The 23600-nt window shown below is 41.9% G+C and overlaps 1 protein-coding gene across 11 annotated transcripts in view; it reads right to left on the bottom strand.

Annotated features, from left to right (window-relative positions):
* brca2 (BRCA2 DNA repair associated) overlaps nt 1–23600 on the bottom strand; it is a 42311-nt gene that overhangs the window by 9051 nt on the left and 9660 nt on the right. For 6 of the 11 annotated variants that reach the window (XM_014213422.3, XM_014213423.3, XM_014213426.3 and 3 more), the window contains 23 exons: nt 23223–23297; nt 22847–23095; nt 17360–17420; nt 17143–17192; nt 17014–17042; nt 16805–16931; nt 16655–16716; nt 16334–16424; nt 15444–16217; nt 11579–15322; nt 9337–9435; nt 9156–9225; nt 8440–8966; nt 7985–8163; nt 5890–6074; nt 5370–5540; nt 4761–4889; nt 4255–4513; nt 2564–2719; nt 2099–2246; nt 1546–1658; nt 829–1027; nt 436–605 (listed from right to left, as the gene is read on the bottom strand). In XM_014213422.3, the coding sequence (XP_014068897.3) occupies nt 436–605; nt 829–1027; nt 1546–1658; nt 2099–2246; nt 2564–2719; nt 4255–4513; nt 4761–4889; nt 5370–5540; nt 5890–6074; nt 7985–8163; nt 8440–8966; nt 9156–9225; nt 9337–9435; nt 11579–15322; nt 15444–16217; nt 16334–16424; nt 16655–16716; nt 16805–16931; nt 17014–17042; nt 17143–17192; nt 17360–17420; nt 22847–23095; nt 23223–23256 (7626 nt within the window). In that variant the 5' untranslated portion in view covers nt 23257–23297. The remainder of the gene's footprint in view (nt 1–435; nt 606–828; nt 1028–1545; nt 1659–2098; nt 2247–2563; nt 2720–4254; nt 4514–4760; nt 4890–5369; nt 5541–5889; nt 6075–7984; nt 8164–8439; nt 8967–9155; nt 9226–9336; nt 9436–11578; nt 15323–15443; nt 16218–16333; nt 16425–16654; nt 16717–16804; nt 16932–17013; nt 17043–17142; nt 17193–17359; nt 17421–22846; nt 23096–23222; nt 23298–23600) is intronic. The other 5 variants (XM_014213428.3, XM_014213431.3, XM_014213429.3 and 2 more) reach the window with 5 other exon arrangements.

Below are 23600 nucleotides of genomic sequence, written 5' to 3'. Positions count from 1 at the left end.
TTGCAGAAGATTACCACACCGAGTTCCACTCCTATCAGCTAAAAACACGAAGCAGCTCCGGTGGGCACACAATCACCAACACTGGACAATTGAAGTGTGGAAAAACATTGCCTGGCGCGACGAATCCCAGTTCCTGTTGCATCATAGTAACAGCAGAGTCAGGATTTGGCGTAAGCAGCATGAGTCCATGGACCCATCCTGCCTGGTACAGGCTGGTGGTTTACTGGTGTGGGGAATGTTTTCCTGGCAGGAATCCATGCCAAAGAATTCAGGCTGTTCTGGAGGCCCAACCCAATACTAGATGGGTGTACCTTATAAAATGGCCGGTGAGTGTATACACAAGTGCCTAGGGTATAGTTTAGGGTTGATTTGAGATTGGGAAAGATCATTTTAGAATTTATATTCGTATACTGTGTGGTTTAAGTTCAGTGTTACCTGTAAATTCTGGAACTGGGTTTTCTTGGTGGCGGTGAGCTGAATGGAGGTGTTACCGGCTCGTTTCTTGCCCTCCGACGTGGATAGTTGGTAGGCCCTGTATCGACAGCCCTCCTTCAGCAAGGACTGCAGATCCATGGAGGGGCGCCAGATATTCAACAGGTACACTGCTGGAAGGAGGGTGTTGGTTGGGTGAGAAACCAAGAATTAAACAAGGATGAACGCTGGTATACTACCCCTTTGGAGTCCGGGGTGAAATCCCTGTGTTGACCTTCTAACTTCCTCTTTTCCCATATCTGTATCCCTTTTACTTTCTCCTTGGTCTGAATAAAGTTAGGAAAAAAAGGCTCCACTACATCCCTGACTATGCTATATACAAAGATCCATTCACACCATTGCTGCCCGGCTTGGCCCTGGAGTCAGCAACGCTGAGCTTCCAGATGGGGGTCACGTCTCGGTTGTGACAGCTCCCGCCCTCCTGGGTGCTTTCCAGAGCCTGGCGGAACCGCTCCTGCAGTGCCGCTTGCCTCCTCTCACCAACACAACGCCTGTAGCTGTTCAACGCCTCCTGTTGCTGCTCACTCAGACGGCCCTAGCACAAAACAATATGAAAGTCAGTAGGTCTACATAGGACTCAAGTTGTTTTAATTCCCAATTTATATTTTTAACTGTACACGTGCCATTTTTCCCTGTATAAATAAATGTATGAAATTATTATGTTTTGCTCAACTGTTATGAGGATATATTGACACAGAGACCAAAAATAGTAAAGTTTTGTCAACATCAAACATCAGAATCATGGATGGTTGTCATCACTCGTTTTTTTTACACTTGTTTTGGACATCCATCTAACCAAATCAGTTTGATCAACATTGGTGGGATTGAAATAAAGCATCATATAAAAGTGACTACACATAACTGATTTGATATGGCCAGTCATGTATCCTTAACCATAACTAAGACTCCTTCCTAGCAAGGGCTATGCCCCAAATGGCACCCTATGGTATATTTAGTGCACCACTTTTGATCAGATCCCATTAGGTTGATGCTTTATTTAATTAAACCCAACAATGTTGATCAAATGGATTTGGACAGGGTGATTATGGTCACCTCCAGATATACTGGGTCATTCTCCACTGCGTCGTACAGCTCCTCCCCGTCCAGCAGCGTCTCAATGTCTCGACCAAGCAGGGTCCGTCTCCGGCCTCTGGGTTTACCGCAAACTGTTGGGTCATGTTCAGTAGGCGGAAAAGATTTTGTAACTGAGTGAAATGGGGAGGCGGGACCTGAACTGACAGATGTACATCGCAAAATGTTTTGCTACAGTGTGCCCTGCTGAAAATGACTCTGGAAGATTAGTATTAGTAGTAGTTGTTGTTGTTGTTGTTATTGGTAGCAGTCAGACTAAATTCTATAAAAATTTGCAATACATAATACATGCAGGAACATGAAAATAATTTGTATTTGAGATATAGGAACCTGAACAAGTCTATGGACTAAATCAAACTAGAAAATTGAACTGGTAATATGATTGACAGATCTTATCAAACCTCAACAGACCCTGTCAGTAATAGGGGCACCCTATTCCTTACGGACCCTGATCAAAAGTAGTGCACTGTATAGGGAATAGGTTGCCATTTGAGATGGAACCAGGACTTCCTACCGTCCTCCTCCTTCTCAAACTGGGCCTGGATCTTGGCGAACAGGATCTCCATGGCTCTGTGTTTGGAGTCGCCATGACGCCGCGCCTCCCTCTCCTCTGCACGGCCTGCGCGGAACACAAACCCTCCGTCCGACTTCTTCTCCATCCACTGGAGGGACACACACACACAACCTCTCTGAATAAACCTCTCACCAAGGGCCAGGAGTTTTACATGGGCCTAAGTTATACATATGTAACACGCCCTCTCAGAGTACATCACTCACAGCTAGGGGTCCAGAGTTTTTCCTTGTTCAGGTTACGTGATCTGGGGAAAATTCCTGCACCTAGCAATGCCTTCTTAGGGGATTCATTAAGTGGATGATGTGTGCCTAGCTCTGGTTCAGGTCATTAGTGCATGTTCCTCCACTAAATGGTAAACGCACACTAACACAATGGACCAGCGCTAACGTGTACAGTGAAACACACCTGGGTAGGGTAGCTCCTCAGCACCACAATGTCCACACAGCCCACGGGGCCTCCGTTGCTGTAGAGGGAGGAGAGGGGGAGGAGGAACGGACTAGGGTTGCTGTAGAACCCTAGCCTGGTGTACCAACGCGCCGCTCTGGTGCCGTTGGCCCCAATCTGAAACCACATGCATCAGGGTCGTGTTCATTAGGCACAAAACAGAAGAAATAAGTCCAAAATGGAGTGTAATGCGGAGGTACCATCGGAACTTAACCAATAACAAACACTTCCAATCAGTTAAATTCATTATCTTGCAGCTTCCCCCTGTAGCCTATCAACTGCTTTCGTCCCCGGAGCTAGGTAAGAGCAATTGCATTCAAAATCGCTGCTCAAACAAAACAAAAATGTTTCGCTTTAGGTTATGCCCAAGGTTATGCCCAATCCCAAATTAATCCAAAAGGAGTGTGTATGGGACAATACTGTTAATGGAAAATACAGGCTAAGGGAGGGTGGGTACAACCCAACTTGTTGCTATACCATTGAGGTCCCTAGAGTGCATACGCCGACAGCAGTGGCAAAATGTTTTGTTAAAGTATGCCCTAGAGCTCTGCTACTCGAACCGAGCCCGACATTATACGTCGTTTAGGACCATTTAGGGCTCGGGTATCACTAAATTGATCCCTAACATTTTGAAGCGGACACATTTGCTCGTGCTCTGCTGCGCAGTACAGTCTTATCTGACTAAGATCATGACATGGTGTCAGAAGTGCTTCAACCTCGTCAAATACAGTACAAAACAGGACAGATTATTTCACAGAAAAGAATAACGGTCCTTGAGTTGTCAGATTTTAGAGTGACGGAAAGTAGCTAACTGATCTCTCATGTCTCGTCATTGAGCAGAGCAGCCTCAGTGGAGTCGTTGCTATGGATACTCAGAGCATCCATGAGCAGAGCGAGCAGCGTGCAGAGAGCAAGTGACAGAGAGGAACAGCTAATGGATTTACTAATGGAGGAAGTTATTTTAGATTTTGGGCAAGGCCGGGCCTTAAATTTGGCAGAAGCAATCGGGCATGGGTAGGGCTTAAAAATCATGCCTGTGCAGGACTCGTGTGCCCTACTGAAAATGACCAGGGAAGATCCATCCGTAGTAGTAGTGGTACTAGCTGTTATTGGTAGTTAGTTCTGGAATTTTGGATGAATTATTTCTTGGTCACATTTATTAAAAAGAAATTGGTCAAATAGCAATTATTATAAACAAATAAAAAAAAGATCAACAAAGCCTGATTTACACACATTTTCTACTCTCCTCCTGGCTGCATGTGCTGCTGCAGAGAGGTGCGTTGCCTAGGCAACCAAAGACTCGTTTGCTACAACATCTTGCTAAAACAAGGAGCTACAAAGATTTACCACGTTCCATAATCGTTGTTACACTATTAGACAATTACCGTGCCAGCCCTACTGGTAGCACAGTCAGACTGAATTCTAAAGGAATTTACAGTACATTTACATGCAGTAATATGTAGTTGGAATATATCATTCTGAATACTGAGTGTCTTCTAAACCCATATCCGCTATATTGTCTTCTTACATTTGAGTTCATTGGGGGGCGCAATGGAAAACAGCGTTTCTTATTAGACAAGTGCAAGTAGTTCCTCCCATTTACAGTCTCTTTTCTTCTGGTTGGTGCCTAATGAACACAACCCAGTTCTTACCTTCAGCATGAGGGAGTCGGGAGCCTCTAGCGGGGAGCAGGCATACTGAGATCCCACCAGCTCGGCCCCGTGGACCAGCACCTTCCCCCCAATCGCCAGGCGGCCCCGGTGGAGCATGGCGGTCAGTGGTACGTCCAGCTGGGCCTTGATGGCGTACCAGCCATCCGTCAGCCAGATCAAGCCTACAAGGGACGACTTCGCTTTAGACCCTGCGGCGCTCTCGGGTGGGGTTTTGTTCTTGGTCTCACTCCAGCTCTGCCTGTGTGATGCACATAGGGTTCTCTTTCAGTCGGCTTACTAAATGCAACACACTAAATGCATGGGGAAGCAAGCTCCATACCTGTTTGTTGCATTTCCTTCTTGACCTTCATAGAACCGAGGTTATAAACAATAATAACAATTTCTACAGAACTATATGACATGAAGTCAATCTTGAATAAGTCAATCGACTTATTTTGGCAAACTGCACATTGAACAAAGTAACTTATTTTTCTACTCTGTTTCACCTTGTTGGATTATGGCCTTTGGTGACAACACCACATACACAAAGCACCAGGGTCTTGACTGCCGTGTCGTCTCTCTCCATGATCTTCCTTAGAGCTGACCTCTTGCTGTTGTCCACCTCCAAGTCGTACCTGACACACACACACACACACACACACACACACACACACACAAACAAACGCCTTGCTACTTGCTGCTGTGGTTCAGCTCCACATTGTATGTGGCACACACACAAATATGTGTTACATTTAGTTCGCACAATAATTTGTTTTGTCTGCAGTTGATGTATGCAAGTCTCTCTTCAACCTCACTGCACTGAACACATTGTTATGGGTTCGCCATATAAAAACAGAAATTGAAATATCCTGGTCACATAAAAGGCTGAATAGGCATGTACAGTATATTACACAAAACACATTCACAACCTTTATCCAAAATCATTTAATGTTCTTAAGCAGTATGAGGTTACTTGCTGGTAGCTCTGGTCCAGGGCGAGTGCACGTTCCTCTACTATCGTCCTGTATTGATGTGCGCACATTGATACAGGTCGTTAGTGAAGGAAAGTGCACCAACGACCTGCACCAGAGCTAACTTTTTGGTTGCTGCCATACCTGTATTTCAGTTGTAGGAGCACCTGTTCTGGTGTGAGACAGAGGCTGCCCATCAGCGCTGGGAATGCCCTCTCCATGCAGGCCCGTTTCCACACCACCCAGCGGTAGTGGTTGAACACCCAGTCCTCACTGATCAGCTTGGGGTCCACGCCAGGGCTGTCACACAACGCTCTGAAGTGGAGGGGGAGCTTATGTTCAGTTTAATTCATTATTTAAAAATGTATACATTTTTATCAAAGTATTGCGATGTAGTGTTAACTGCAGCATCAGTGATGTAACCTATAAACCAAATATTTATTCAAGTTGATTAACTAGTTGTTTAAATACAAACTTATTTCATTTGTTTCTAAAAAGTATTTTGATATAGTGGTAGATGGAGCATCAGTATACCTGTTATATACATACATTCATCCAAATTAATAATAAATATGTTCAAGGGAATACATGGAAAAGTTGAAAATTAACAACTTCATCAGTTGGAACGAATGCTTTGTGTTCCAAACAATCAATAAAACAGTACCTGTGGAACTCATGTTTCCCTGCAGTTCCATCATTGCGAGGGATGAGCCACCCCCCGTCGGCCAGCTGAATGCGCCCCTCTACAAACGCCTCGCGTCTGAAGAAGTGTCGGCAGACAAAGCGGAACGCCTCGGCACTCTCACTGCTGATATCCGAAACATGCCGGTGCACTCCGTAGCCATACAGCTGAGTAATATCCACAATGAGGATTAGACATCAGTCATTACCCCCCCCCAAAAAACACACTTAACAAGTTCAGACAAGCCCCCAGCCCCCCACCATTGTTCATATTCTAAATCAGACTTCAAAAGCCCTGTTCCACCTCTACCAATCCAGTGTGTTTATCTGTTTTTACAGTATCAGTCTGTGTGTGTGTGTGTCTTCCAACACCTGTTTGTCAGTCTGTGTTCCACTACCTATTTGTCTGTGTTTCAGTATGTTTTTATGTGTAGGTTACAGTATGTGTTTGTGTGTTACAATATACAGTGGCAAGAAAAAGTATGTGAACCCTTTGGAATTACCTGGACTTCTGCATAAATTGGTCATAAAATGTCATCTGATCTTCATCTAAGTCACAACAATAGACAAACACAGTCTGCTTAAACTAATAACACAAACAATTATATGTGTTTATGTCTTTATTGAACACAACGTGTAAACATTCACAGTGCTGGGTGGAAAAAGTATGTGAACCCTTGGATTTAATAACTTGTTAACCCTCCTTTGGCAGCAATAACCTCAACCAAATGTTTTCTGTAGTTGCGGATCAGACCTGCACAACGGTCAGGATGAATTTTGGACCATTTCTCTTTACAAAACTGTTTCAGTTCAGCAACATTCTTTGGATGTCTGGTGTGAACTGCTCGAGGTCAGGACTCGGACTGGGCCACTCCAGAAGGCGTATTTTCTTCTGTTGAAGCCATTCTGTTGTTGATTTACTTCTGTGTTTTGGGTCGTTGTCCTGTTGCGTCACCCAACATCTGTTGAGCTTCAACTGGAGGACAGATAGCCTAACATTCTCCTGCAAAATGTCTTGGTCAACGGAAAAATGAATTCCTAAGTTTATGATAGCAAGCTGTCCAGGCCCTGAGGCAGCAAAGCAGCTCCAAACCATGATGATCCCTTCACTATACTTTACAGTTGGGATGAGATTTTGATGTTGGTGTGCTGTACCTTTTTTTCTCCACACAGTGTTGTGTGTTCCTTCCAAACAAACTCACCTGTAGTTTCATCTGTCCACAAAATATTCTGCCAGTAGCGCTGTGGAACATCCAGATGCTCTTTTGCGAACTTCAGACATGCAGCAATGTTTTTTTTTGGGACAGCAGTGGCTTCTTCCGTGGTGTCCTCCCATGAACACCATTCTTGTTTAGTGTTTTTTTTTAACGTATCGTAGACTCGTCAACAGAGATGTTAGCATGTTTCAGAGATTTCTGTAAGTCTTTAGCTGACACTTCTTAACCTCATTGAGCATTCTGCGCTGTGCTCTTGCAGTCATCTTTGCAGGACGGCCACTCCTAGGGAGAGTAGCAACAGTGCTGAACTTTCTCCATGTATAGACAATTCATCTTACCATGGACTGATGAACATCAAGGCTTTTAGAGATACTTTTGTAACCCTTTCCAGCTTTATGCAAGTCCACAATTCTTAATCTTGGGTCTTCTGAGATCTCTTTTGTTGAGGCCTGGTTCACATCAGGTAATGCTTCCTGTGAATAGCAAACTAAAATGTTTTGAGTGTTTTTATTTTAGGGCAGGGCAGCTCTAACCAACATCTCCAATCTCGTCTTAATGATTGGACTCCAGGTTAGCGGACTCCTGACTCCAATTAGCTTTTGGAGAAGTCATTAGCCTAAGGGTTCACATACTTTTCCCAACCTACACTGTGAATGTTTAAATGATGTATTCAATATAGACAAGAAACAAATACAATAATTTGTGTGTTATTAGTTTAAGCATACTGCTTGTCTGTTGTTGTGACTTTGATGAATTTCAGATCAAAATGTTATGACCAATTTATGCAGAAATCCAGATCATTCCAAAGGGTTCACATACTTTTTCTTGCCACAGTATGTTTGTGTGTGTTAGTTACAGTACCTGTTTGTGTGTGTGTTGTACAGGGTGCCAACCTCCAACAGCCTCCCTGAGGGTCAGCCTGGCCACCCCAGATGTCTTGGCCAGGTACAGGCTACCAGGGAGAGGTCTAATGGTCTGCCGCTTCTTCTTCCTGATCCTCATGTCCTGCATGTCTCGGGCCAGCTGCAAGCACTCTGCATCTACACACACACACACACCCTTTTTCACATTAAGTCGACTCCTGAGAAGTGCACATCAGTTACAATTTATCAGTCCCGATTCAAATGCCTTCTTGTTAATTACTTTCGGATAAATGCATGTTCTGATTCAGTACACACATTTAGTCCCAAGCCAGTGAATTTATCAGCATAATTTCTTTCACGTGTTATCACACCATGTTGAAACTAATAACATTGTCTACAATATCCCAAAGATGACATTGGTTAAAAAGGTCAGACAAATTATTATATTTGTACCATAAACAACATCTAGAAGGGTACCGGTGGCGTCAGGGGCTAGCTGACCTGCAATAGACTCCTCTGCAGTGGCATCCTCTCCTCCTAGGGTGACAGGAAGGCAATGGCCACCATCATTGCCTACGTCCGTTCTGTCAATATTTTGTGGGTCATGTTCCTTAATGGACTCCTTTGCGTTATCACTACCAGTGTCAGTGATGGGGTTGTACTCAGGAAGTGGAACAGATGTGGTCTTGGTAGGCATTTCAGAGATGAAGGGAGAATGATTATCTTCTGAAGGCTTAAAGGAACCCTCCTTGGTTACGCGGTTGTTTTTTCGAAACGGGGAAACAAACACAGCAGGCGCTCTAGTCTTGTCCTGAAGACCACTGCTCCTCTGTGGCTCAAGCTTGACATTCTTCCGGAATGGGGGGACAAATACAGCTGTCTTGGAGCTAACTGGTTTACGGTCTTCGGCGGTTGGATCTGACGTTGTCTTCTGTGGCTCGGTCTTATTCAGCCTTGTGTCTACACATCTCTGATTAGCGCTGGAAAGACAAATATAGGTGATGAGAATCTATGACACACAGATTTCCTGCTAGGTGAACGAATGAATGCATTTTATTTGATAAATAATTTCAAAATACATATGTTGTTTGAACTATGTGAAAACAACAAATACACACAGGTACTGTACTCTAGTTCAGAAATACCTTTGTTTTAAATGGATTACCTACCGATATGGCCTGGTGACATTAGGTTGAAGAGCCACATTATATTTGAAGACTTTCCTGTCTTTAAATATACCTGAAACAATCAAATATGCATTGATGAACCATCTTGTCAATGTTCATTTTCATTGTACTGGGAATTGTGTTACTTGATAATTCTTTACTTAGAAAAGGTCAACTGTCTTACCATCTGAACTGCTTTTAGCTGGAGTGAGTTTTGACCGTCTACTACAATCCACAGTTCTGTCGAATTTGGTCAAGAGTCTTCTTTTCAGAGGAGGCTGGTCTATTGAATATAATATCACATAAAGGACAATGTTGTAAATCATTTTCTTCATAACGAAATTAGATTGGTAAAACACACAACCCTGTAACTTTCATATGCAAGTAAAAAGTTCTTATGTCTAACATTACTCCTCTAGGCTCCTCCCAATCACAATATCTGATCACATTTTTGTTATTTTAGATCTGATAGATACAGTGTACACACATACAGTCCCAGTTAAAAGTTTGGACACACCTACGCATGCAAGGGTTTTTACTGTTTATTTTTACTATTTTCTACATTGTAGAATATTTGATGACATCAAAACTATGAAATAACAAATATGGAATCATGTAGTAAACAAAAAAAGTGTTGAACAAATCCAAATATATTTTAGCCACCCTTTGCCTTGACAGCTTTGCACTCTTGGCATTCTCTCAAACAGCTTCACGAGGTAGTCACATGGAATGCATTTCAATTAACAGGTGTGCCTTGATAAAAGTACATTTGTGGAATTTGTTTTCTTAACACGTTTGAGCCAATAGCTTGTCACAACACAACTGAGAGGTGGTATAAAGAAAATAGCCATACTTGGTAAAAGACAGAGTCCATATTATGTCAAGAACAGCTCAAATAAGCAAACAGAAACGACAGTCCATCATTACTTTAAGACATGAAGGTCAGTCTAAAGTTTCTTCAAGTGCAGTCGCAAAAACCCATCAACCGCTATGATGACACTGGCTCTCATTAGGACCGCCACAGGAATGGAAGACCCAGAGTTACCTCTGCTGCACAGGATAAGTTCATTAGTTACCAGCCTCAGAAATTGCAGCCCAAATAAATGCTACAGAGTTTAAGTAACAGACACATCAACTGTTCAGAGGAGACTGCGTGGATCAGGCCTTCATGGTTGAATCGCTGCAAAGAAACCACTACTAAAGGACACCAATAATAAGGAGAGACTTGCTTGGGCCAAGAAACACAAGCAATAGACATTAGACCAGTGGAAATCTGTCAGATGAGTCCAAATTTGAGATGTTTGGTTCCAATCACCGTATCTTTGTGAGACGCAGAGTAGGTGAACCGATGATCGCATGGAGGTGGTGGTGTTTTGCTGGTGACACTGTCAGTGATTTATTTAGAATTCAAGGAACACTTAAGCATGGCTACCACAGCATTCTGCAGCGATACACCATCCCATCTGGTTTGCGCTTAGTGGGACTATCATTTGTTTTTCAACAGGACAATGACCCAACACACCTCCAGGCTGTGTAAGGGCTATTTGACCAAGAAGGAGAGTGATGGAATACTGCATCAGATGACCTGGTCTCCACAATCACCCAATTTGCATGTGGGAACTCTTTCAAGACTGTTGGTAAAGCATTCCAGGTGAAGCTGGTTGTGAGAATGCCAAGAGTGTGCAAAGCTGTCAAGGCAGGGGAGACACCTCCCTCCTTACATTTATAGGGTCCTAGACTACAGATTTTATATATATATATATATAAAGGTTTAATAAAGGTTTAATACTGATCAACAGTCTTTTCTAATCTCTGCCACTTAAAAAGAAACTGTCTGAGCAATGTGTGACTGAGACAGAACTCTGCAGGGGAGTTTAAGAGAAGAGACTAGTTTGACATTCCACTATAAATCAACTTGGGGAGTGGACATTTATTGCTGAGCTTTTAGATAACACTAAAACTCTTGTTTATATAGCTGTGTAGGCATGGTTTTGGTCTCATGAGTAGAAGGTAATGACGTAGGCAGTGACATCACTGAGATATATGACTGTAGGAATAATAAAACAACAACTCATGCCCCTTTCTATTTTGCAGAACTTACTTGGAAACATGCATGCTATGTCCCTGTTGTCAACTTCTGTCTGCAATTGCATTAAAGGTTTTAGAATGATTTAATTAAAGATATTGTCTGAATGCTAATTTCACAAATGAGCCAATGATTAACAAGGAACGAACCCTACTTTGAAGAATCTAAAATATATTTTGATTTAATTAACACTTTTTTTGGTTACTACATGATTCCATATGTTGTATTTCATAGTTTTGATGTCGTCACTATTATTCTACAATGTAGAAAATTGTAAAAATAAACTAACCCTTGAATGAGTAGTTGTTTCCAAACTTTTGACTGGTACTGTATATCTTACCTGTCATCCCTAAATCCTCTGCCGACCTTTTCCCAATTCCACTTCTCATCTCAAAACCCCCCTTGCAGGACATGGGGATAGCTTGGATTGGTGTTCCAGGACAATGATCGGTCAAGTCTTCGTCCTCTAAAAGAGCCTTGGTACAATCCATGGCCTCCTGGGCAAAGTACCTCCTCTGGGTCACAGAGCAGCCACTGAATCCAAGGGATTCAAAATTTAACAAGGAAGACTCCGCTTGACATTCTACAGATGAAGACTGACATGCCATTCCAACAATGGTCTGGATCACTTCGCAGTCCTCCAGTCGAACTGCTTTGACCGGCACACGCTGAACATTAATATGGGGAGTAGGGACCTTCAGTGGCCTATTTTCTTCAGATCTTTTGTGAGGGTCAGTATCACTGTCAAGGGTATCATCACACGCTTCTTGAAGTGCCTTCTCTGAAACAGACAGTCCGTCACCACTGGCTGTGCTAAAACCAAAACGGCTTCCTACTGGATTACTGCCAACTGAATATTTTACATTACCAGTCTCACCCAGAACGTACACAGACTTCACATGTTGAAGAGCCTTTTCTGAAATAAACACCCCTTCCCCACTGGCTGTGCTACCATGAGAGATTTCATGCGTTTCCTTTGTTGGAATCTTTTCCAGATGCACTTTGTGGCCATTCTCAGGTTGTGGATTTTCAATTACATCACATTCGTTCAGAATAGACTTTGCTTTCTGGAGTGCTCCATCGGACATATGCACAGACTTGCCACTGGCAGTGCTGAAATCACAGCTCTTGTCATCACCGTTGAGGTCAGAAGAATTTGATTTGTTCCTAGCTCCTTTTTTGACACCTGTACCATCTTCAGTGAGTAATGAAAATCTACCATCTGAAAACCAAGCCTCCTCAATGGCATTTGAGTCTGTGCAGTTATCAAGGTTTTCATTCAGAATGCTCTTCGCCTTCAAAATACCTTTTTCAGATACATGCACATTCTTTCCACCAGCTGTGATGAAGGCACAATAGCTTTCCCCTGGATTGTTCATCAGACCATCAGCAGACTTTACGTCTATATTCCCGTGCTTTGCTTCAGCACTGATTAAGCTGTCCATATTGGAATCACAGTTGTTGAAAACAGCCTTTGCTTGCTTATGGGCCTTAGGTGATACGGTAACTTCTTTGACACTAGCAGTCTTAAATCCACTGTGCTTCTGTGTAGGATTTTGAATGGTATGAAGATCTACGCTGATCTTTTTCTTTGATTTAGAAAGTTCCTCTCCATCTACATTACATTCACTCAAAAGAGCCTGTGCTTTCAACAGCGCCCTTTTGGACACAGACACTCTCTTACCACTGGCAGTGCTGAACCCAGATCCATTTTTCAAAGGATCTTTAGCATGGGTTTGAGAATTTTCTGGTTCAAGCATTTTCCTCTTTGCCCCTAGAAATTCATGTGACGTGCCACCATCAAATGGAGTTTTTGCTGTAAAAGGGATCTTTGCTGATATGGAGGCTGCTTTACAACTGGGTTTCTTAAAATCACAGTCACTTTTCTGCTGAATATTCCGACTTAGTATCTTTGCATTCAAGCTAGGGATTTTCCCTGGCTTAGATTTTTCCAATTCATCACAGTCATTCAGGAGAGTCCTTGCCTTCAGTAGACATGTTGCAGAAACATCAACTCTCTTACCTCGAGCAGTGCTAAAGCCACAATTGTTTCTCTCAAAATTATTACAGCCAGTCTCTGATACACTTGTTTTGCTCAGCTTTTCTGCTGCACAACCTGACCTTTCCATAGCGTCACAGTCTTTGAAAACTGCATTTGTTTTTTGAAGGGCCTTTGCCGAGATGGTCACTCCTTTACCACTGGCTGTGTGGAAACCACCATCCCCATGTTTGTGAGAATGTATAAAGTCCACTTTAATCTTGTCACTGTATTCATCACGTGGTTCCTTCAGATCTACTTTTTTTTCAGGGCCATGAAAATGTGTCACATTCGAATCAACATTTGTATCAACTTCGCCTCTATATTGAACAGGTGAGGTTTCAACTTGTTCCGTATTTTTTACTGCACACTTGGGTGCACAGTTTTTTTCCTCTAAATCTGCAAACAAGGCCCTTGCATTGCTCAGACACTTCTCTGAAACTATCATAGCATTTCCGCCAGCAGTTTTAAAACCCACACCCAACTTGGGGAGACTTTTGCTTTCACACTCCATTCCACTGGTGTTCGTATCCATATCGAGCAGATGGTTCTCGTTTGTGGTTTTTGTCAACAAACCAAAGGAGCGCTCAGCTATGTTTTCAGAGCTATAACTGGGAAAGTAAAGTACTCTTCTGTGGATAACATGTTCTTTGGGTTTCTCTGTTGAATTGCTGGATGATGCCCCACTAGATTTAATTTCGGTGGTTGTTACTTGGCAAATTTCCTTGCAATGAGAAATAGTTGTATTTTTGTCAGTGGTGGCCATCTTCACAGATTGCTTCTCAACATCAGAGTTGAAACTGTCATCGAAATCTATGCCTGTGAGAAAGTCGGGATCCAATTCTTTCTCAGATTGACGAGGGGGGCTACCATCTGGAACATAGAAGTTCAGCTTTGCTGGTTTAAACTGTGTGAATTCCAATTGGCTGTCTGCAGCTTCTAAGAGACTGCACAATTCTGAAACATCAGCTCTCTGTGAGGCTGTCAACGGACCTTGGCTATCAACAGACCTCTGGTGTGTATAGGGTAGAGGTGGTAAATGAGATCCATCAACAAGCTCCAATCCACATGACATATTACCTTCCTCAGGAAGGCTTATCTCAGGAATATTGACTGCAGGTATTTCATCCTCAATCTCAAACAGATCCTTGACTTTCTCCAGATTTGCTGAAAAAAAATGTATCTTCTTATTGGAGGCCATTTTGAAACCAGACCCAGGGTGTGAGGAAACCGAAACATTGATGCTCTGAGGGGTCTGAACCTGAACTTGACCATTCAATTTTACGCTGGTTTGCTTTGACCTTTTGGCAACGTTGAGTGGACTAATGAACTTCACTTCTGTGGACAGTCGGCTTCCTGTCACACACGACAACACAGGTTTCACTTCACTGGCAGCAGTAACAACATTAGTCATATTTTCCTCAATTAAGTCATCTAATGATGCTTTTGCTTTCTTTATTGCTTCTGGAGGCAAAGAGATAATCCAGTTGTTACCTGTTATAAACCCTCTAGATGATTGATTTCCATAACTTTTTTCAGAGCTAGGGTGAACGTTGGATGATTCTGTTTGTGTGACATCAGAAAGGGTGTAAGGGGGGAAGCTGCTATCACACACTGTACTCTTCATTCTAGACGTGTTTGCAGAGTTGCTAAACTGAGAACCAGGAATATGCATTTCATCACTGATGCCAGAGTTAAGATGTTCAGGTTTCTGGCCCCATTCTAGTCTATTCAACAGTTTTCTGTTCCTTAGTCTCATTGCTGAGAGACAAGCTGATGCAGAGAAGCCATTTTTAATAGCATCTGCTCTTTTGCTGCATGGTTGACTGTAGTCAACTACTTGGCTAAAATCTTGCGCAAATACCCTGCAAAGCTGTGACATATCAAGATCAGGGTCTTTGGTTGGTGCTTGTGAAACAATATTTTCTTCAGTTGCACTTTTCTGCTGAACTTGCGGCTTTTTCCCATCCAAGGCAATTTTGTTAAGATTATTAAACTCAGCTTCATTTGGTATGGTTTCACTTTGTTTTATGTTCTGATTTTCACCTAACATGATGGAAGAGAATAAAAGCACATGCATCAATATATATATCAGTGAAATCATTTCATTGAATAAAAGAAATCAATACTATAATTGGAATGAGATTAAAAAACATTACAATCTTACCCCTGGGAGCAGTTCCAGGTGATGCAGGTAACATCTGAGTAACATATTTATCTTGCACTGACAGAAGTGGATTTTGGACACAGTAAACAAATGTCCTTGTTTTCCTGGGAAAGGTGTGTTCTAGAGAGCTTTCGACTACAGACCCTGTCAATTGAGATCCCTCTGGCTGGCTGGTGCATGGTAATGTTCTTCTAGAAAGGGCTGACTCCACCTGGACAGTCTGCTTAGAGGAGCCACGATCTGGCTGCTGGCTTCCAGTGAAGTCACAGAATGTTTCACTTATGCCATCTTGTGGAATTATGTGTTTAGTAAAGGAAGACCCCTCATGGTGAAATGAATCCATATCATAGTCTGAAATGTCAGGTACATTTATTGGAGTCCACTGAGAAGTCGCCAAATCCCCAGACTTCATGTCAGTCCTGGACTCAAGAGCCTCAGAGGTTTCCCTGGTGTGTTGGTATTCTCCTGCTCTCTCACTGGATACTTTGTCATGTTCCATTGTAGAAGTAGGTACGTGTTCCTTAGTTGCGCCACTTTGCTTCCTTTTGATTCTCTCCTTGGTCTTCACCCTTTGTAAAGCCAAACTTCTGTTGCTGAAGAATATGGAGAGGACATCCTCAGCTCCATCTAGAACACCGGCCATTGTGCTGTGGATTTCTCCGTCCTCAATAGCATCTGGTAAAGTCTGTTTCCAATGGCTGCCACTGTCACCAGGTAACGTGTCTTGAAAGCCAGGGGAGATGTCAATCACACCAGGCAAGTGGGAATCCAGTCCTGTTGGTATACCAGAGAAATAATCAGTACTTGCATCTGTTACACAGTGTTATTGTGCAGAGTAACTTCTACAATATTTACTACTGTAGAACCATTACCATTCAACAAATACTCACCATTGTGTTGACAGAGAGGTCTATCATTCTGTTCTGGTGACAGCATTGTGCTTCCAGACTCCTTGGCCGAGGGGAAAAGCTTTCGCACAAACTATATGAGAGCAGACAAATCCTTCTCCACAAGTCTGATACACAAATGCCTTGAGCATGGGTAGAGTATCCAAGTGTAATCAAGGGGCCACCAATGTACTGGAGCAATATTGTAATATTTATCTAATTTAGTTTTTAAAATTAAAGCAAATCAATAGCATTAGACATCCAGAAAAATCTGTTTTTGCTTAACCTGCCATGAGTTTTTCTGGGATTGTATGGAATACTCACCATAACCTGCTCTTCGGTAGCAATTCTTACTGGGCACATAGGCCTACGCTCCTCACTTTTAGCTGCAAGGGTGAGGACATGCCATTTTAGACAACCAATGCAAAACTCGCATTATAATAAAACCACAAATTCATACAGTATTATACTTACTCAAAATGATGGTGGGCGACATGACAGGTGTATTGAGAGAACTGGTCCAGGACATATCAGGGTCTAACTGTGCACCAAGACTTTCTGATATACGTTTGGCAGAGTGTGCCTGTGGAAATAAAAAGATCTTAATTTAAAAAATGTGTAATGGAACTTTTAAAACACTAGTTTGGTTTTAAAAAGATTTCCCCAAGAACAGCTGCACCTACCGTAGAGTGTTTCGGTGTGTCAAGCAGCCCTGTAAAAAGAAAGTTGTGCAAATTTTAAATCAAAACAATAATTACCAATATATTAAATATCAACATCGATCAACACTGAAAAGTCACCAGTCAGCTTACCAAAAATGTCTCCATGCAGCCTTTTTCTATAGGATTTACTGGGGGTCTCGCTGAAAATAGAACCACTGATGTCAACCATCACAAGAGCAGGTGTTCTGACATTACATTCTGAGCAGGTGGTCAGAATATCAGGATCCAGGCAACGCAACGTATACTTTTAGATTAGCAAATTTGTGAAAAGCCAACGTATCAGCACAAAAGAGACAGACATTCTTACCGGTCTATTGATTTTCCAAATAAGCATGGGCTTGTGTCCATTTTTACTGTTGCAGAGGTTCCTGAGCAGCAAAATGGAAAATATCAGTGCACACATTCCGCAGCCATGTAATCAGGTATAACATAGAACATCAGGAAAAAGGAGATTGGTGAACAAGTGCTAGACCTACCTCTAACCAGTTGGCCTAGCACTCGTTCACCAAAGAGGGGTTCTCAGTTAAAGAACTTATGACGGAGCAGGAATTTGTACAACTGTTCCAATGCTCTGTCCACACGTTAACAATCCTCAATTGCAATACGGATTTGGAAACTTTGGAACTTCACTTCCATTTATTTTCATGAAACAAAATGTAAAATTACTACACCTTTTTAACAAGATTCCCACAAAGGAATATTTCCATGTTAAAGCTTTACGGAAGAGAGGCGCCCACCAGTTCCAATGAGCTACAGTTGAAGTCAGAAGTTTACATACACTTAGGTTGGAGTCATTAAAACTCGTCTTTCAACGATTCCACAAATTTCTTGTTAACAAACTATAGTTTTGGCAATTCAGTTAGGACATCTACTTTGTGCATGACACAAGGAAATTTCCCAACAATTGTTTACAGACAGATTATTTCACTGTATCACAATTCCAGTGGGTCAGAAGTTTACATACACTAAGTTGACTGTGCCTTTAAACAGCTTGGAAAATACCTGAAAATTATGTCATGGCTTTAGAAGCTTCTAATAGGATAATTTACATCATTTGAGTCAATTGGAGGTATACCTGTGACTGTATTTCAAGGCCAACTTTCAAACTCAGTGCCTCTTTGCTTGACATCAGGGAAAAAAAAAAAAAAAAATCAGCCAAGACCTCAGAAGAACAAAAATTGTAGACCTCCACAAGTCTGGTTCATCCTTGGGAGCAATTTCCAAACTCCTGAAGGTACCACTAACATCTGTACAAACAATAGTATGCAAGTATAAACACCATGGGACCACGCAGCCATCATACCGCTCAGGAAGGAGACGCGTTCTGTCTCCTAGAGATGAACGTACTTTGGTGCGAAAAGTGCAAATCAATCCCAGAACAACAGCAAAGGACCTTGTGAAGATAATGGAGGAAACAGGTACAAAAGTATCTATATCCACAGTAAAACAAGTCCTATATCGACATAACCTGAAAGGCAGCTCAGCAAGGAAGAAGCCACTGATCCAAAACCGTCATAAAAAAGCCAGACTACGGTTTGCAACTGCACATGGGGACAAAGATCGTACTTTTTGGAGAAATGTCCTCTGGTCTGGTCTGATGAAACAAAAATAGAACTGTTTGGCCATAATGACCATTGTTATGTTTGGAGGAAAAAGGGGGAGGCTTGCAAGCCAAAGAACACCATCCCAACCGTGAAGCACGCGGGTGGCAGCATCATGTTGTGGGGGTGCTTTGCTGCAGGAGGGACTGGTGCACTTCACAAAATAGATGGAATCATGAGGAAGGGAAATCATGTGGATATATTGACGCAACATCTCAAGACAGTCAGGAAGTTAAAGCTTGGTCGCAAATGGGTCTTCCAAATGGACAACAACCCCAAGCATACTTCCAAAGTTGTGGCAAAATGGCTTAAGGACAACAAAGTCAAGGTATTGGAGTGGCCATCACAAAGCCCTGACCTCAATCCTATAGAAAATGTGTGGACAGAACTGAAAAAGTGTGTGCGAGCAAGGAGGCCTACAAACCTGACTCAGTTACACCAGCTCTGTCAGGAGGAATGGGCCAAAATTCTCCCAACTTATAGTGGGAAGCTTGTGGAAGGCTACCTGAAACATTTGACCCAAGTTCAACAATTTAAAGGCAATGCTACCAAATACTAATTGAGTGTATGTAAACTTCTGACCCACTGGGAATGTGATGAAAGAAATAAAAGCTGAAAGATATCACTGTACTATTATTCTGACATTTCACATTCTTAAAATAAAGTGGTGATCCTAACTGACCTAAGACAGGGAATTTTTACTAGGATTAAATGTCAGGAATTGTAAAAAAACTGAGTTTAAATGTATTTGGCTAAGGTGTATGTAAACTTCCGACTTCAACTATATACACTGAGATCATGTGACACTTAAATAAAGTCCACCTGTGTGCAATCTAACTAATTGTGACCTCTGAAGGTAAATTGGTTGCACCAGATCGTATTTAGGGGCTTCAAAGCAAAGGGGTGAATACATATGCATGCATCACTTCCCGTTTATTATTTTTTAAATAAGTTATATTCATTTCACTTCACCAATTTGGACTATTTTGTGTAATGCCATTACATGAAATAAAAATTCATTTAAATTACAGGTTGTAATGCAACAAAAAATGAAAAATGCCAAGGGGGGTGAATACTTTTGCAAGGCACTGTAGATGGAGTATTTGGCCGTTTTGTTTGCCAGAGCCATTTTACCTCTGAACATACCATGTACACTACCATTCAAAAGTGTGGGATCACTTAGAAATGTCTGTTTTTTAAAGAAAAGCACATTTTTTTGTCTATTGAAAATATCAAATTGAGCAGAAATACAGTGTAGACACTTAATGTTGTAAATGACTATTGTAGCTGGAAAGGGCAGATTTTTTAATGGAATATCTACATAGGCGTACAGAGGCCTATTATCAGCAACCATCAGTCCTGTGTTCCAATGGCACGTTGTGTTAGCTAATCAAAGTTAATCATTTTGAAAGGTGAATTGATCATTAGAAAACCCTTTTTGCAATTATGTTAGCACAGCTGAAAACTGTTGTTCCGATTAAAGAAGCAATAAAACCTGGTCCTCTTTAGACTAGTTGAGTGTCTGGAGTATCAGCATTTGTGGTTTCGATTACAGGCTCAAAATGGTCAGAAACAAAGAACTACCTTCTGAAACTGAAGATCTCGTACAACGCTGTGTACTACCTTCACAGAACAGCGCAAGCTGGCTCTAACCAGAATAGAAAGAGGAGTGGGAGGCCTCGGTGCACAACTGAGCATGATGACAAGTACATTAGTGTGTTTAGTTTGAGAAACAGACACCTCACAAGTCCTCTTCACTGTTGATGTTGAGACTGATGTTTTGTGAGTACTATTTAATGAAGCTGCCAGTTGAGGACTTGTGAGTAGTCTGTTCCTCAAATAAGACACACTAATGTACAGCGGGGGGAAAAAAGTATTTGATCCCCTGCAGATTTTGTATGTTTGCCCACTGACAAAGAAAGGATCAGTCTATAATTTTAATAGTAGGTTTATTTGAACAGTGAGAGAGAACAAAAAAAATATCCAGAAAAACACGTCAAAAATGTTATAAATTGATTTGCATTTTAATGAGGGAAATAAGTATTTGACCCTTCTGCAAAATAGTACTTAGTGGCAAAACCCTTGTTGGCAATCACAGAGGTCAGACGTTTCTTGTAGTTGGCCACCAGGTTTGCACACATCTCAGGAGGGATTTTGTCCCACTCCTCTTTGCAGATCTTCTCCAAGTCATTAAGGTTTCAAGGCTGACGTTTGGCAACTCGAACCTTCAGCTCCCTCCACAGATTTTCTATGGGATTAAGGTCTGGAGACTGGCTAGGCCACTCCAGGACCTTAATGTGCTTCTTCTTGAGCCACTCCTTTATTGCCTTGGCCGTGTGTTTTGGGTCATTGTCATGCTGGAATGCCCATCCACGACCCATTTTCAATGACCTGGCTGAGGGAAGGAGGTTTTCACCCAAGATTTGACAGTACATGGCCCCGTCCATCGTCCCTTTGATGCGGTGAAGATGTCCTGTCCCCTTAGCAGAAAAACACCCCCAAAGCATAATGTTTCCACCTCCATGTTTGACGGTGGAGATGGTGTTCTTGGGGTCATAGGCAGCATTCCTCCTCCTCCAAACACGGCGAGTTGAGTTGATGTCAAAGAGCTCCATTTTGGTTTCATCTGACCACAACACTTTCATCCAGTTGTCCTCTGAATCATTCAGATGTTCATTGGAAAACTTCAGACGGGCCTGTATATGTATTCTTGAGCAGGGGGACCTTGCGGGCGCTGCAGGATTTCAGTCCTTCACGGCGTAGTGTGTTACCAATTGTTTTCTTGGTGACTATGGTCCCAGCTGCTTTGAGATCATTGACAAGATCCTCCCGTGTAGTTCTGGGCTGATTCCTCACCGTTCTCATGATCATTGCAACTCCATCATTGCAGCCCCAGGCCGAGGGATATTGACAGTTCTTTTGTATTTCTTCCATTTGCGAATAATCGCACCAAATGTTGTCACTTTCTCACCAAGCCGCTTGGCGATGGTCTTGTAGCCCATTCCAGCCTTGTGTAGGTCTACAATCTTGTCCCTGACATCCTTGGAGAGCTCTTTGGTCTTGGCCATGGTGGAGAGTTTGGAATCTGATTGATTGCTTCTGTGGACAGGTGTCTTTTTTACAGGTAACAAGCTGTGGTTAGGAGCACTCCCTTTAAGAGTGTGCTCCTAATCTCAGCTCGTTACCTGTATAAAAGACACCTGGGAGCCAGAAATCTTTCTGATTGAGAGGGGGTCAAATACTTATTTCCCTCATTAAAATGCAAATCAATTTATAACATTTTTGACATGCATTTTTCTGGATATTTTTGTTGTTATTCTGTCTCTCATTGTTCAAATAAACCTACCATTAAAATGATAGACTGGTCCTTTCTTTGTCAGTGGGCAAACGTACAAAATTAGCAGGGGATCAAATACTTTTTTCCGCCACTGTACTTGTCCTCTTGCTCAGTTGTGCACCAGGGCCTCCCACTCTTTCTATTCTGGTTAGAGCCTGTTTGCGCTGTTCTGTGAAGGTAGTACACAGCGTTGTACGAGATCTTCAGTTTCTTGTCAATTTCCCGCATGGAATAGCCTTTATTTCTCAGAACAAGAATAGACTGACGAGTTCAAGAAGAAAGTTCTTTGTTTCTGGCCAATTTGAGCCTGTAATCGTACCCACAAATGTTGATGCTCGAGATACTCAACTCGTCTAAAGGCCAGTTTTATTGCTTGTTTAATCAGGACAACAGTTTCAGCTGTGCTAACATAATTGCAAAAGGGTTTTATAATGATCAATTAGCCTTTTAAAATGATCAACTTGGATTAGCTAACACAACGTGCCATTGGAACACAGGAGTGATGGTTGCTGATAATGGGCCTCTGTACGTGTATTTTGATATTCCATAAAAAAATATACATTTAAAAAGCTGTTTCTAGCTATAATAGTCATTTACAACTTTAACAATGTCTACACTGTATTTATGATCAATATGATGTTATTTTAAAATGGACAAAATTGTTATGCTTTTCTTTAAAATTAAAGAACAAGGACATTTCTAAGTGATCCCAAACTTTTGAACAGTAGTATAGGTCCTTGGATGTGAAAGGAGTAGGCTTGCCAACAATCCTTAAGAGTACATTTTGGGCTAGGGTAGGTCAATGATGACATTTAGAATAGTTTATTTTAACAGTGCAAACAGAATATTTCTCTACCTTGATCAGGAAAGAAAAGTGCATCTTCTGTCAGTGTCTCAGGTGACTGTGGTCTTCTCTGCCTGAAAATCTTCGGGGTAGAGAACATATCACCATCAAGGGGACATTTCCCCAATGGTGTTTTGAAACTGCCATCTTGTCCACAAGATATTGCAGTGCTGGGATTCTCTTTCTCTGTATCACCCCAATCCCAACTGGAAGCTTTAGCAGTGAGTTCCTCAAACCAGTTTGGGTTCAGAGGTCCCAACTCTTCATTGAGAGGATATAAAATAGAGATGAGTCAGTATAAATTATATGACAATATCATTGCTAGCAGGTACAACAATATGATTATAATGAGAAAAGGAGATGCAAAGTTAAAAACATGGCTAGCTACCTTCCCATATTTGATCCTTGAAAGCGTCAAACATGTTTCTCCTTATGTCCGTGTCTTAGGTCATCTGTGGTATGCCTGAAACGAGTCGATTATTAAAGTTTACTTAGCTAGATAAGCAAATAGCTAGTCTATATGCAGCATTCACGACTGGCAAACCTACAGTGCAGTTGCAAACTATTCAGACCCTTTGACTTTCCACAGTTATTTTACAGCCTTATTCTAAACGTGAATAAATTAAAATGTTTCAGCAATCTAAACACACTACCTCATAATGACAAAGCGAAAACAAGTTTAGACATTTTTGCACATTAATAAAAAAACAAAGACCTTATGTACATACAGTGCCAGTGAAAAGTTGACACACCTACTCATTCCAGG

Source organism: Salmo salar, chromosome 09, assembly GCF_965601325.2.
Source record: "Salmo salar chromosome 09, fSalSal1, whole genome shotgun sequence".
Classification (NCBI taxonomy): Eukaryota; Metazoa; Chordata; class Actinopteri; order Salmoniformes; family Salmonidae; genus Salmo; species Salmo salar.
This window is presented reverse-complemented; position numbering and strand designations above follow the sequence as displayed.